Source organism: Tamandua tetradactyla, chromosome 4 (assembly GCF_023851605.1).
Source record: "Tamandua tetradactyla isolate mTamTet1 chromosome 4, mTamTet1.pri, whole genome shotgun sequence".
In the NCBI taxonomy this organism is placed as follows: domain Eukaryota; kingdom Metazoa; phylum Chordata; class Mammalia; order Pilosa; family Myrmecophagidae; genus Tamandua; species Tamandua tetradactyla.
The window spans coordinates 29,974,436-29,988,197 of record NC_135330.1 but is presented as its reverse complement, the minus strand read 5'-3'; the positions used below and the strand labels follow the sequence as shown (position 1 = coordinate 29,988,197).

Below are 13,762 nucleotides of genomic sequence, written 5' to 3'. Positions count from 1 at the left end.
AATTTTTGATATATTCTGCTTTTATTTTCATCAATTCAAAATATTTGCTGAACTATTTTGTGATTTTTTTTTAACTCCTAGTCTAGAAATATTTTTCTTTAGTTTCCATATATTTGGAGTTTTTCAGATTTTTTTTGTTAGGGATTTTTTTTCTTTAATTCCATTGTGGTCAGCAGACAGATCCTTTGATTTCAATACTTTCTACATTAAGTGAGACTTCTTTTTATGGCCCAGCATATGGTCTGTTTTGGTGAGTTTTTTAATGCTCTTTAAAGGAAGGCATATTCTGCCATTTGTTGCTGTGTTTTATAAATGCCAGTTAGGGCAATCTGCTTGATAATATTCACATCTTCTGTATCCTATTGATTTTTTTTTTATCTGTTTATTCTATCAGTTGTTGATGGAGGAATGTTTAATTCTCCAATATAATTGCAGAGTCATCAGTTTTTCCTTTCAGTCCTGTTTTGCCTTTGTTTAATATATTTTGAAGCACTGTTATTAATTTATCATTTTATCATTATATGTCCTTCTGTATCTGACCATTTTCCTTGACTTGATGCAATCATCCCAGCTTTAATACGGCCAGTGTTGAGATTTTCCCACTGGTCATTAATGTTCATTTTTGTTGCTTCCTTTCTGCCTACTCCCACATTCCCCTACTCCATTTTCTTTTCCTCTGTGCTACAGTTTGGTTAAGTTCTTTTGATACATTTCAAGTTTACAATTTTTTTCTTCTGTATTTCTTGATTTACTGTTTTACCATTCAGGGGGTTGTTTGTTTGTTTTTAGTTCAGGAAATTCCCTTTGCTTTTTTTTCATATATTATTTCTCTCCTCATATGTCCATGTTTCCTGTTAAGTTCTTGAGCATATTTATAGTAGCTATTTTAAAGATCTTGTCTACTAATTTCATTATCTCCACCAATTCTGCATCTGTTTCATTCACAATGGGTTGTTTAATTTCCAGATATTTAGGACTTAACTAGGTATCTTTTTTTTGAATTTCTAATTCAATGCCTTTGTTATAAGAGAATATACTCTAAGGTTTTGGTCTTTTGAAATCTATTAAGAATTGTTTTATAACCCAGCATAATTGATCTTGGTGAACATTCCATTTGCACTTGTAAAGCATGTACATTTTATAGTTAAAAATAGAAGTTTCATAAATTCAATTATGTTAGTATTCATGTTTTCTAAATTTTTACTAAAATTTCCATCAGCTGGTTCTATAAGTTGCTGACAGGAGTGTGTTAAAATCTTTAACTATGCGGATTTATCTTTTCCTCTTTATTCTTGTTAGTTTTTGCTTATGTATTTTGCTTATGTATTTTGGAGCATTACTATTAGGTGCATGTACAATTATAAACTTTTATTTCTTCCTGTTATATTACTTCTTTTATCATTGTGAACTGACCTTTCTTCCTAAGAGTAGCTCCTTTTCATTTCCTTTTTGAATTTTTTTTTATTTTTAGAGCAAGTAGGTAGAAAAATTATTGCGTACACTTATAGAAGAGGGAGCATGTGGGCACTCTTGGAAGAGGACAGAGGCAAGAGGCCACTCACTCCTTTTCTTTTAACTTGAATTTTTCTGTTACTAATATAGGTAGTTTAGCTTTCTTATGATTACTGTTTACTTCATGTTTCTTTTTTTTTTTTCCTGTTACTTATGTTTGTGCCTTGGTATTTAAAGTTGGTTCTTACATTTTTATCTAGTATGAGGATATTCGCCTTTTGACTGGAATGCTTAGTCTATTTCCAGTTTAAGATCCCTCATTTTGCTATTTGTTTTCTGTGGTGCTCGTCTGTTTTTTTGAATACTCTTTTCCTCATTGGTAGTATTTTGTCATAATAAAATATGTTTTATTATTCTTGGATTATAGTTCTTTGTTGTTGCTTTCTAGCTCTCTTTGCATTAGTTTTTAATGGTTGCTTTAGGTATTACAATATATTTTAAATTATTTCAATCTACTTTGAGTCAATATTGTTTTACTTCTGATAAAATATAGAACCATTTTAGCAGTATTTCCATTTATCTTTGATACCTACTACTGTTGTTGTCCTATGCATTATGTCTAAATGTGATTGTAGTGCCAAAAGACAGTTTTATCATCTTTCCTTTCAGCAGTCCTGGGTCTTTTAAATAAATCAAGACCATAAAATAAAAGTGTGTGTGTGTGTGTGTGTGTGTGTATATGGAGAATCTTGGATTTTTAGTACCATTTCTAATGCTCTTAGTTCCTTCCTGTATATCTTGAGTTTTCACATGGTATAATTTATCTATAGCCTAAAGCCCTTCCTTTAGTATTTCTTGGAGTGCTGCTCTGCTGTTTTATTCTGTCTTTAAGTGAAAACATCTTTATATCAGTTTTGTTTTTGAAGCATATTTTACTGGGTATACAATTCTTAGTTCACATATTTTTTTTCTCCTGCTTTTTGAGTATGTCATTTCAGTGTCTTCTGGCCTCCATTATTTCTGATGAGAAATCAACACTCTGAATATACCTTTTTAATATCTTTTTCTAATGTAAGACTATATAATGTGTCTTTTTTCCTCTGTAAATTCACTCCCTTCTCTGGTTTTTGTCAAGACTTTCCCTTAATCTTTGATTTTCAGCATTGTGACTATCCTGTATCTAGCACTATTTTTTTGTTTATTTGTTTAATGTATGTGTTCACTTTGCTTAGGATTTACTGTCTATAATTTAAAGTTTTCCACCACATTTGTGAAGTTTTCAGCCATTGTTCTTTCAAGTATATTTTTATGTCCTTTTCACTTTTCCCATTTTGGACTCCAGTTGAATGTATATTGGGCCTCTTGCTGATTGCCCCACAGGTCTCTGAGTTTGTTTTCATTTTTCCTCATTCTCTTTTTCTCTGTTCTTTGAATTGGGTAATCTGTCTTTCACTGATTCTCATTCAGCCATCTCCAATTTGCCATTGACTTTATGTAGTGAAATTTTCAGTTATTGTGCTTTTCAGTTGTAAAATGAACTTTTTAAATGCAGTTTTCTGGTGTATAAGGGTGTGTAGGGGTCTGTATATGATTCCTTTTCTGATCCCTTATTAATTTTTAAAATTTAATATTTAATTATACTTTCCTTTAGTTCTTTGTATACATTTGTAATAGCTGCTTTGAAGACTTTGCTAAGTAAAACATCTAGGCTTATTCAAGTCCATTTCAGTTGACTTAATATTTTCCTTAGTATGGGCCACTGTAGTTATTTTACTTTGAAATATAGGCATTGTAAATAGCATTATTGTCTGGAATCTGCTTTTTTTTTTTAGAAATATTTTTTTGTTTGTTTTTAGTACACAGTTAACTTACTTGGACCCAAATTGGAAACCGTATTTCCACAGTGGCAGCAGCTGCAATTTCTGCTCAATTCTTATAGTTTGTAGGTGCTCCTCTTTTTAGTTTGGCCCTCTAGGTGTCTCCACACCTTTGTAATTTGGCTGTCAGACAAAGATCTGGACAAAGTTTATACTCATATTCTGAAACTCGTTCTCTCTGTGCTTTCTTTGTGTCTGCTTGCCAGCCTTACACATTTCCACTGTTCTTCCCACCCTAAGTTCTGTTCTCCTCTGTTAACTTAACTCAGTGAAACAACAGTTTTCACTGTAGCATAGGGGTTGCAGAGTGTTCTGGTTTGCTAGCTGCTGGAATGCGACACACCAGAGACAGATTGGCTTTTAATAAAAGGGGATTTATTTTGTTGGTTCTTCAGAGGAAAGGCAGCTAACTTTCAGCTGAGGTTCTTTCTTACGTGGAAGGCACAAGATGGTCTCTGCTGGTCTTCTCTCCAGGCCCCTGGGTTCCAACAACTTTCCCCAGGGTGATTTCTTTCTGCATCTCCAAAGGCCTGGGCTGAGCTGCTAGTGCTGAGATGAGGAATGCCGAGCTGCTTAGCAGCGCTACGTTGCAATTTCTCATTTAAGCACCAGGCAATTAAGTCAAACGTCACTTATTACAGCAGACACGCCTCCTACCTGACTGCAGATGTAATTGGCAACAGATGAGGTTCACGTACTGTTGGCTTATGTCCGCAGCAACAAGATTAGTATGCTCACCTGGCCAAGTTGACAACTGAATCTAACTAATACACAGAGATACCCCCAGACAAATTAAGGCACAAAGTTGGAATCTTACCTATTCCAGTTGCAATAGTTCAAGAGTAAACATACAATTTCTGCAAGTTTTAGGTATTATACAATACCTTTAAAGAGTTGTTTTCTATATTTGAACCACACTTCATAATCATTAGATGTGTGAAAGTTTGTTTGACCAGTTTACTCTGCTGTCATTGCAAGAAGTTTTCTCCTCTGAATCTGTTTTTATTAACTAATATTTCTTCTGGTTATAGGTCACAGTATTCTGCTTGCTTGCATATTTAGTAAATTTTAATTATGAATCAAAATTATGAATTATGAATTTAAGCTGTTGGATGTTGGATTTTTTTGAGGGGGTTTCTTTTTATGACTGTTGGACTTAAGGCCATGAAAATGACCAAATTAAGGCATCAACAGGATGATACCTTCTCTGAAGAAAAGCTGCCAGCAACTGAGACACCTCTGTCACATGGGAAGGCTCATAGTCAGCATCTTTTGCTCCTTCTCTCCCAGGTTTTGTTGCTTTCAATGTTTGCCTTCATTGGTTTCTTATCTCAGCTTCTGTGGGTGTGTCCTATCTCTCAGCTTCTCTCGGGCTTCTCTTAACCCTCTGAATTTCATCTCTTTTAAAGGACTCCAGTAAGGAAATTAAGACCCACCTTGAATGAGGTGGGTCTCATATCAATTGAAATAACCTAATCAAAAGATCCTGCTTGCCATAGGTCTGCACCCACAAGAATGGATGAAAAGAATATGGTCTTTCCTGGAGTACTTAACAGCTTTGGACTAACACAGGGAAGAAGTGAGGGTGCAGCTGTTTAATTACTTGTAGATCGATTTGGTTGTTTTGGCTTCTTTAAAGCTTTGTCAGGGTGTGTCTTGGATAGCTTTAATTTAGAACTAATTTAACTCTTTTACTTAGACCTCTCCAGGCTCTCTACTGAATGGCCCTAAGAGCTCTCTCAACTCTGGCTATATGGAACTCAAATATCCTTTAGCTATAGAGCTTTAGAAATTATTGAGGTTACAGTTTTCTGTTCTTCTTTCCCAGGCATTCTGTAGTTTCACCCTATGCATATAAGGCTTAGTATCCGGCAATAGACTCAATAGGATGCCAGTGTTAGTTGTCTGGAGCTAGTTTTCTTTGTTGCCATCTCCTCCACAGGACACTGTGCCCCAAACTTAATTTTCTGTCTCTTCAACTGAGTGAAAACAGCATGCATAGAGCATTTCAAAAAAAAGTTTCCCCGGTTTGCATAGAGGTGTATAAAAAATCTCCAGGAAGAAATCTGGGCATACTGCATGGCTTCCCTTGTATTTCCTATTTTTCTGGGTTCAGAATCTTATATTGTTTGTTTCTGCTATCTGGAAACATTATATTTATGTGTATATATTTTCCCAGTTTTATGCTTTGCAGTAAGATGGCAAAACCAGTCCAAGTTACTTAAATCATGCTTTGTTTGATACTTTATTACACCATTTTAATTTAATTTCGTTAATTTGTCAGAATTCTAACATGCAGATAAGTATATGAGTCTTTAATTTAAACATGTTTGGTATAGTCTTAAAAGTTTCCAGGACTTCATTAAATTTTAACACTCAATTAAATTTTCAAATTCTCCAAAACTTATTTACTAATTGTGCTTTAAAATATTCAAAAATTATTTTTTTACCATATTATTATCTAATCTTTAGCTGCTATAACATTCCAGATAAAATGTTTTAAAATATTACACATTTATATTATAAGATTATTACAGAATAAATGTGTTGAAATTTTCATACTTTATAGTCAGCCATATAATTTGCAACTTTTATTTGGAGCAGATAGATAAGTTTCAGCTTCTTTTTAATCTTTAACAGGAAAAAAACTGAATGTTGAAGCTCAGCTGGCTATCATATTTTGATTTTGTTGTTTCAGTATGTGTTAGGGTTCTCTAGAGAAAGAGAATCAATAGGAAACACTTCCAAATATAAAATTTATAAAAGTGTTTCATGTAACCATGGGAATGCAGAGTTCAAAATCCTCAGGGCAGGCTGTGAAGCTGACAATTCCTATGGAGGGTCTGGATGAACTCCACAGGAGAGGCTAGCTGGCTGAAGCAGGAAGAAGAGCCTGTCTCTTCTGAATCCTCCGTAAAAGGCTTCCAATGATCAGATTAAACATCACTTATTGTACAAGACGCTCCCCTTGGCTGATGACAAATGGAATCAGTTGTGGATGCCGTTGACGTAATCATGATTTAGTTCTATGAAATGTCCTCATCGCAACAGACAGGCCAGCACTTGCCCAACCAGGCAAACAGGTACCACCAGTTGGTCATGTTGACACATGAGCCTGACCATGACACAGTGGATAATTTTTGTTTGTGTTTATTTACATTTCTATAATGTCGTTTGCATCTGACCTTGCTCAAAATATTGTGCCCTTATTTATAGTGATTAATGTGCCATGCTGAATATAGCCATTGGTGGAATTATTAGACAGATGGTGTAATAATTGCCTTGATACTAGAAAATCCATAGTTCTATAGGTTACAAAAATAGGTATAGTAAAACTTTGTAGCCCTGTGACAAATAAGAAAGATCTAAAAGAGTGCTGAATTTTAGAAACATACCCAAGGTTAGAATAATAATTGAATTACTTGGTATTTTCTAAGTCAGTCATGTTCATGCATCTGCGCCTTTGATCTCCTTTCTCCCTACAATAGCCTTTTTCTCTCTTCTTCTAATCATGCTTAACATTAAAGCTCAATTCAGTGTTTATCAGTGACCTGGTACACAATTACTTATCCTTCTGATTTAATGTTTATTCATAAGTTTGGTAAGGCTCTGTACTTGTTTCTTTTGTAAGATTGTGATTTGTTCGTCATGTTTGCCACAGTATATAGCCAAATGCTTAGAGTAGAGCAGGTCTCAATACTTGGAAAATTGTAAGGTTATATGTATACATACATACAGGCACACTTAACAAACAACATACATACATACATACGTAACAAACAGGAACTCTTTTTTTCCTCCCTGGATGTTTTGATGAGATTTAAATGGTAAAAGTCATGGTTCTCTCAAATTTTTCTTTGGTATTTTTGACTACTTGTTCTCATAGGAATTGCAGGGTGGGTTTTTGATTTATGTCTACCTTGTTAATTGATATTTTAGAGGCACACTTTTAAGTATTCATGAGGAATATTTCCTAGGCTATAAATTTTGCTCCAAATTAGTCTGCTGTAGTATGAAATAACTTTTCTTTGTGTCATTGTTTTACTGTTTCCTGATAAAGAATCACACCAGTGACATTAAGGATTTAGTATTATAATCCCTTTGGTTGCTGTGTAAATACTACCAGAAGATATAGAACTGAGAAATAAGATATATTTTTCTACTTCAGTTTTAAAAGTAAAGAATTGAAAGTTTGCTTACATTTGGGTCTCTGTTGAATCACACTGTGAGGCTTCCTTATTCTCTTTTTATTGTCCTAGGTTTAACTTGTTACGAAGGTTGATTCGTTTCTTACCGATATTGGATATGTTACTTATAATAAACCATATTATTATTATTGTTTATTTTACCTGTATGTGTGCTCTTTGAAGGACAGCCCATGTTTTCTTATTAAAATGGCTATTTTGCATAGTGATTGAATACATAGACTCTAATTTGAATTAGGTAGTTTATCTTTGCGCAAATTACCTAACATCAGTATACTTCGGTTTCCCTATCTATACAATGGAGATTTGATAATGTATGTAATATTCTTAAAATAATGCTTGATACATAATAAATGTGGTATGTGGAATATTAGTTTTAGCTATTATTTTTTATTGGTGTAGGAAAAAGTCAGTTGAGTAACATCAATTCTTATTTACTTTACCTGCATATATACTCTTCAAAGATCTACCCATTTATTCTCATTAATATGACCAACTTCTGAGCCTATATTTTATTTGTTTCCTTGATATTATAGTATCCTGTCTCTTGAGGCATACACTAGCATGGTAATGAATGAGACTTGACAGCTATTCTTACTTTGTATTTTCTTTTGATAAATTAGATTCTACCATGTAGATATATTAATCCACCTTGTTTGTTAGTTCTTATTTTATAATTGCAAAAAGACCTGACAGATAGGAAACACTGACAAAATTCACTGCTTGGGTATATTGACAGCTTTGCATTGTTCTATACCTCAGCGTGTATTAATCAGATGTCCTGTGTAGTCTGTTGCGTTGCTGCCTGATCACTTGACTGATGGCCCTTTTGACAGAGTATATATAGGTGACTTCTCGCACCTGAATTACATGTTTTAACTGTTGAAATAAATCACATTTTCAGACAGTTGAAACATATCAAGTATAAAATACAAATATGTTTTATTTTCATGTTTAAAGGAAGCCCCCAGTAATATTATGTCTTCAAAGAAAATACGTTGTATATTTTGAAATTAAAACAAAATGCTATCAAACTGGATTTATCACTGCAGTAAGTTTTCAGAAACCGTTTTAAGAATTATTGTTGATAGAAATGGACTTTGACTTTGTGTAAGAGTAGCAAGACTTTTTATAAGTCTTTTTTGTATGTAGCATAAGCAGATATGTTGTAATTTATTTACCTTTTATTTTGTTTCAGCCTTAGGTACTAGCCACTCACTGTTTAATTTTTTTGAGCTACTTTCAGGCTTTTTTTTTTTCTTTTGTGCTTTTTATACTAGTCACTATTTTTTTTGTTCTAATCACTTTAATTTTTCTACTACTTTTTTGTTTTCAGGTTTATCAGTAAAATCAAATAAATCAGTAAAGTCATTATTTTATAAATACTGATAAAATCATGTTTTTTCAGTAAAATCAGATATGTCTGATTTATTAGTAAAAGCACTGCTTTGGGTTGTAAAATCAAGCATTTTTTAGCCCTGAAAAGCTCTCTTTGCACATGAAAACTACAGTGTTCATCCTGAGTTCTTCAGGATTTATTTCTAGAGTCTCATTTTGTTTATCTTTGGAAATATATATGATTAAACCTTTCAGAGTCAGGGAGCAAAATGGTTCTGTGTTTTGGTGGTGTGCAAGTATTTGCATTAAAAAAGGGAGGCAACTGTCTTCCATTCCCTTACAATAAAAATTTATTACAATTAATTATATTCTTTACTTTTTGATTAATATTCCTATTGAAATCTTAGTTTTTTTTAACTACTAAAGAATCTCAATCGTAAAATAGTAAAAAAAAAAATAGTATACTGTACAGCCTCTTGATATCCTTATATATTAAAAACAAAGCATAACCAGAATGTGAGAAAATTGTAGCTGTGATATCAAAACAAGAAGTTAAGTTTTTAGAGTGAGAGTTAAGAGTGAGCTAATGGAGCTAAATAATAACCTTTGTTGAACAAAGGGAGAAAACTGTCATGATAACAGGATAGCAGCAGAAAAAATAATAAGCTTAGGCCATCCAATAATTCCTTTGACTGATAACATTTTTATTTGTGTCAGTGTTCTCCCTGCAGTGTCTTAAAACTATTACTGTAATAGATTAGTGTTTAAGCTTTTTTATATTAAAACCAATACTTCAGTAATGGCATGTTAATGTTTGCTGGTACAGTATTGGACTGCTGGTGATTTATTAACTGTATATGTTTGTAGGTGGAAGAAAATTATTTAAGAATGTAACTGTCTCTCACTTTAAGTCCTAGCCATATCAAAACCTCAGGATTTCAGTTCTGATAACTCTGTCCTTTACCAGACACAGTAATACTTCCCCTTCAGTGATAGGGGGCTGTGAGCATAAATTGAGTCAGGGTAGATGAAGTTGTCATCACTACCGTTTTGCTGCAATAGAATTCACAGGGCAGCAAATTATAGCTGAGGCATCAGTTCAGTTGAGGGTTTGTGCACATATTAGTCTATTGCATTGCTATGTGGTCATATTTTATTGGAGTGGAGCAAGCCCAAGAGGGAGCATTTGCTGACTCATGCTGCAGTCATTGATATTTAACTAAATGAAATTCCTTTTAAAAAGTATAAATGTATGGAAAGATTCAAAACTATAGTGAAAAGTAAGCATCTCAAAATATATTTTTAAGGAAAATATTCTTAATGTGTACATTTTTCCTTACTCATTATTACCAGCCAGCTTCTTACTATATTAATAACTCATCATTAACTGTTTTGAAAAAAATATCAGAAAGGTAAGTATGTCATGTAGGTGTCTGTATGTGTATGCATTTAATGAATGCTTACTATAGAGAGTATTAGCTAAGCAATGGAGGAATAAAAGCACTTACATAGCCACAGAAGAATATATTCATACATAGTTGTATTAGGTTTTAAACCTTTAGCCTTTACACCTTGAGTTTTATATAAGAACTTTGATTTGTGGTTTGTGTAATACGTAGTATTTAACAGCAGTGACACTAAAACCAGACTATGTGATTTTTGGGGGCGAGAGGGGGTGGTGGTGGTGGTGGTGGTGGTGCATGGTCTGGGAATTGAAACCGGGTCTCCTGCATATAAGGTGCGCATTCTACTACTGAACCATCCGTGCACTCCTCAGGCTATGTGAGTTTTGAGTACTATCTCAGCCCCTTTAAAAGCTGGCTAATTGCTTAGATTAACTGCTAGTTCTCGGTTTTCTCATCTGTAAAGTGTGGGTGAAATATACCTATCTCATAGGATTGTTCGCATATTAATACAGCAAAGTGTTTACTAGTTAGTAAATAGTGAATGAATATAGGCTAATATTAGTATTATGTAATTAATTGTACATCAGTGAGAATTTTTATGTGTTCCCTAGCCTTGAGGGTAAGCCTTTAGAAATGATACTTAAATCATATGAAAATATTAAATATAATGTATAATGACTATTCATTTCACCTTTTACTTTCATTAGTTCACTTAGATTTAGCTGGTTATGTAACAATTTTGTTCAGTTTCATGAAGTTAAGTTTTATAAAGGTAAATTAAGATCTTATACTTTGCTTTGAAGTAACTTCGATACTAGTGTAGAGGGTAAGCAAGAGAGATGAAATTCCATAAGCATTTCTAAAAGAAAGGATATTTTTGGCCTTTTTTCTTATTTGTTTATAGTATAAGAAATATATATAAGGAATCAAAAGTCAGATCATAATCATTTGAGGGATTAGGAATAACTTTGGGAAATGGTAATTATAATTTTGTGGTTACGTTTTTTTGTATCCTTTGTCATTGTACCTTCTTTAATTGCTTCAGTAATTTGGCCTGTATACTAATTCAGTTATTAAAATAACATTGAATAGGATGGTGCAACGGTGGCTCAGTGGCAGAATTCTCACCTGCCATGCCAGAGACCCTATTCGATTCCTGGTGGCTGCCCATGCAAAAATAATAATAAATGAAATAGCATTAAATACAGTGAAACCATATCATCCATAAAAAATAGAAAGAAGAGAAATGGGTAGAATTTGTAAAAAATTAGTTGTTGATTCTTTTTTACATAGTTTTAATATATCAAAGTTTAAAATCTTTCCTCATTATTTTTACAGTGTAACTTGTTGGCTGTGACAGCTGGGTGAGGTGTAGTATGCTTACTTGAGCTGAATTGAAAAACATGTCAGGTGTCTAGGAAAGAAAAACATCTATAAGCACAGTTGTGCAGCTACACATAATTCCTTGTCACTTATAAATTGATATGTCTTGATAATGACTTACTCTGGATATAGGAGCTTTAGTACAATTTGAAACCATTTCAAGTGGACCTCTAATCCTGGTAGAAATAGAAAATGCCACATTCTGAAATTTTGTCATTATAGATAATCTTATTAAGCCAATACGTAATTTTTTCCCTCAGTATTGAATTTGATCGTGATTGTGATTACTTTGCCATTGCTGGGGTTACAAAGAAGATTAAAGTTTATGAATATGACACAGTCATCCAGGATGCAGTGGATATCCATTACCCTGAGAATGAAATGACCTGCAACTCAAAAATCAGGTATTTACATTATTTAACTGGTACAATACAGTGTGTATACACTGTGTCTATGAGTAGCATGAGATTAATTTACCTATCCGTGTGATTTACTCATTCATGATGAACACTGTGCTTGTATTATATATATCAACAACACATTCTTAACTTATCTTTCTTATGGACATTGGTTGCTTTTCCCCCTTGTAGTTTCACTGTTTGTTTTTCTAGTTGTCATTCTTTCTCTTCATCAAATATTGGTCTTGACTAGAAACTGCTTTTGATGGGGTGGTGAGTAAAGGGTATTGTAGTCTATGGATAGTGTCTGAAAGGCAGAAACATTTTCCCTAGCGTGCACATCTCTAAATACTATAATTGTGTATAGTTTCAAAATTCTTTTCATAAAAGCATTCTGTTGCTTTTCATTGAGGGAATAGTATTTGTTCATGTGTTAGGTATTAGAACTCATAAGGAGTGCTTTTAAAGCCTGGAATATTTGTTTAAAATGCAGGAAATTGTCCCTACTCTTGATCTATCCATAAAATCTCAGAGAAAGCCTAGAATCTGCAACTATTTTAACAAAGTTTCCATGATATATCTATGGGCACATGGGATATAATATAAGGAAGTCATCTAACAATAAATGTATTTAAAACTGAATATTTTCAAAGCAGTCATCCTTATACTTTATTTTGATGAATGACATATATAGTGTGGATATGTGCATTTTAATGTCAATATTATAGCAAGTTTTATAGTCTTGATGCATAATTTATTTTTTATAGATTTCCTTTCCCTAATTCATTCCTAAAAATGCTGAATTCTGATGTTGTATGGGTCTGGTTGTTCATCAGTGGTGCAGTTATAGTTTATGTATTAAATGGAGATAATATAAATGAGTTAAACATAACTTTATTAAATTCCTTGTGTCAGGCACTGTCCCAAGTACTTTGTTTTAAGCAGACCTATGAGATATTTACCATTATTCCTCCTGTTTTACACATGAAGAAACTGAAGCACAGAAAGATTAAATAACTTGCCAAAGATTATACAGCTAATACATAATTCTGTTAGATGGTTTTTAAATGGAATTTCAGTCGTAAGCTTGGGATTCAAACTGAGGTTGACTAGTTCCAGAGTCTGTGCTCTCAGCCGTTTCATACTACTCATTTATAAAATGGAGACCATAATAGTAATACCCATCTCATAGGATTATATTTTAAATAGATCCATGTGATGCACTGAGCACAATACTTGGCTCATAGCACGTATTCATGGTAACTTACTGTTATGAAAATGTGTATTAGAAAGTTTACATTTGCTACCTACCTTTAATGTCATGACACATATAAAAATATGGCAATACTTTATGGCATTTTGGAGTAAATGATGTAAGTTGCTCAAGACTGAAAGCTGTGGGCTTGAACTGAAAGAATCAATATCTTTGCATGCCCAAAACCCATTCAGAGCACTCCAGTTAAGAAACTGAACTAAATTACCCAGAGTGACAGCTAGTAAATTGCAGATCTAGAATTTGAGCTCAACTCTAAATCCAAACTCTAAATCCAAAATCCATATATTTTCTCCCACAGAATTCATTGAGTACATGTCAAGATGTAAATACACTCTTTTTATCCCTGAAATTGAGCATGTATGCAATAGTAGAAAGCAAAAAAGTCTGTGTCCATATACTTGAATTTATCTTGATTATTGCTTTCTGT

The 13,762-nt window shown here is 33.2% G+C and overlaps 1 protein-coding gene across 7 annotated transcripts in view; it reads left to right on the top strand.

The window, feature by feature from the left end:
- Window positions 1-13,762, top strand: part of COP1 (COP1 E3 ubiquitin ligase) — a 277,716-nt gene that overhangs the window by 156,378 nt on the left and 107,576 nt on the right. For all 7 annotated transcript variants that reach the window (XM_077157085.1, XM_077157084.1, XM_077157080.1 and 4 more), the window contains one exon: window positions 11,922-12,065. In XM_077157085.1, coding sequence (XP_077013200.1) covers window positions 11,922-12,065 — 144 coding nt within the window. The remainder of the gene's footprint in view (window positions 1-11,921; window positions 12,066-13,762) is intronic.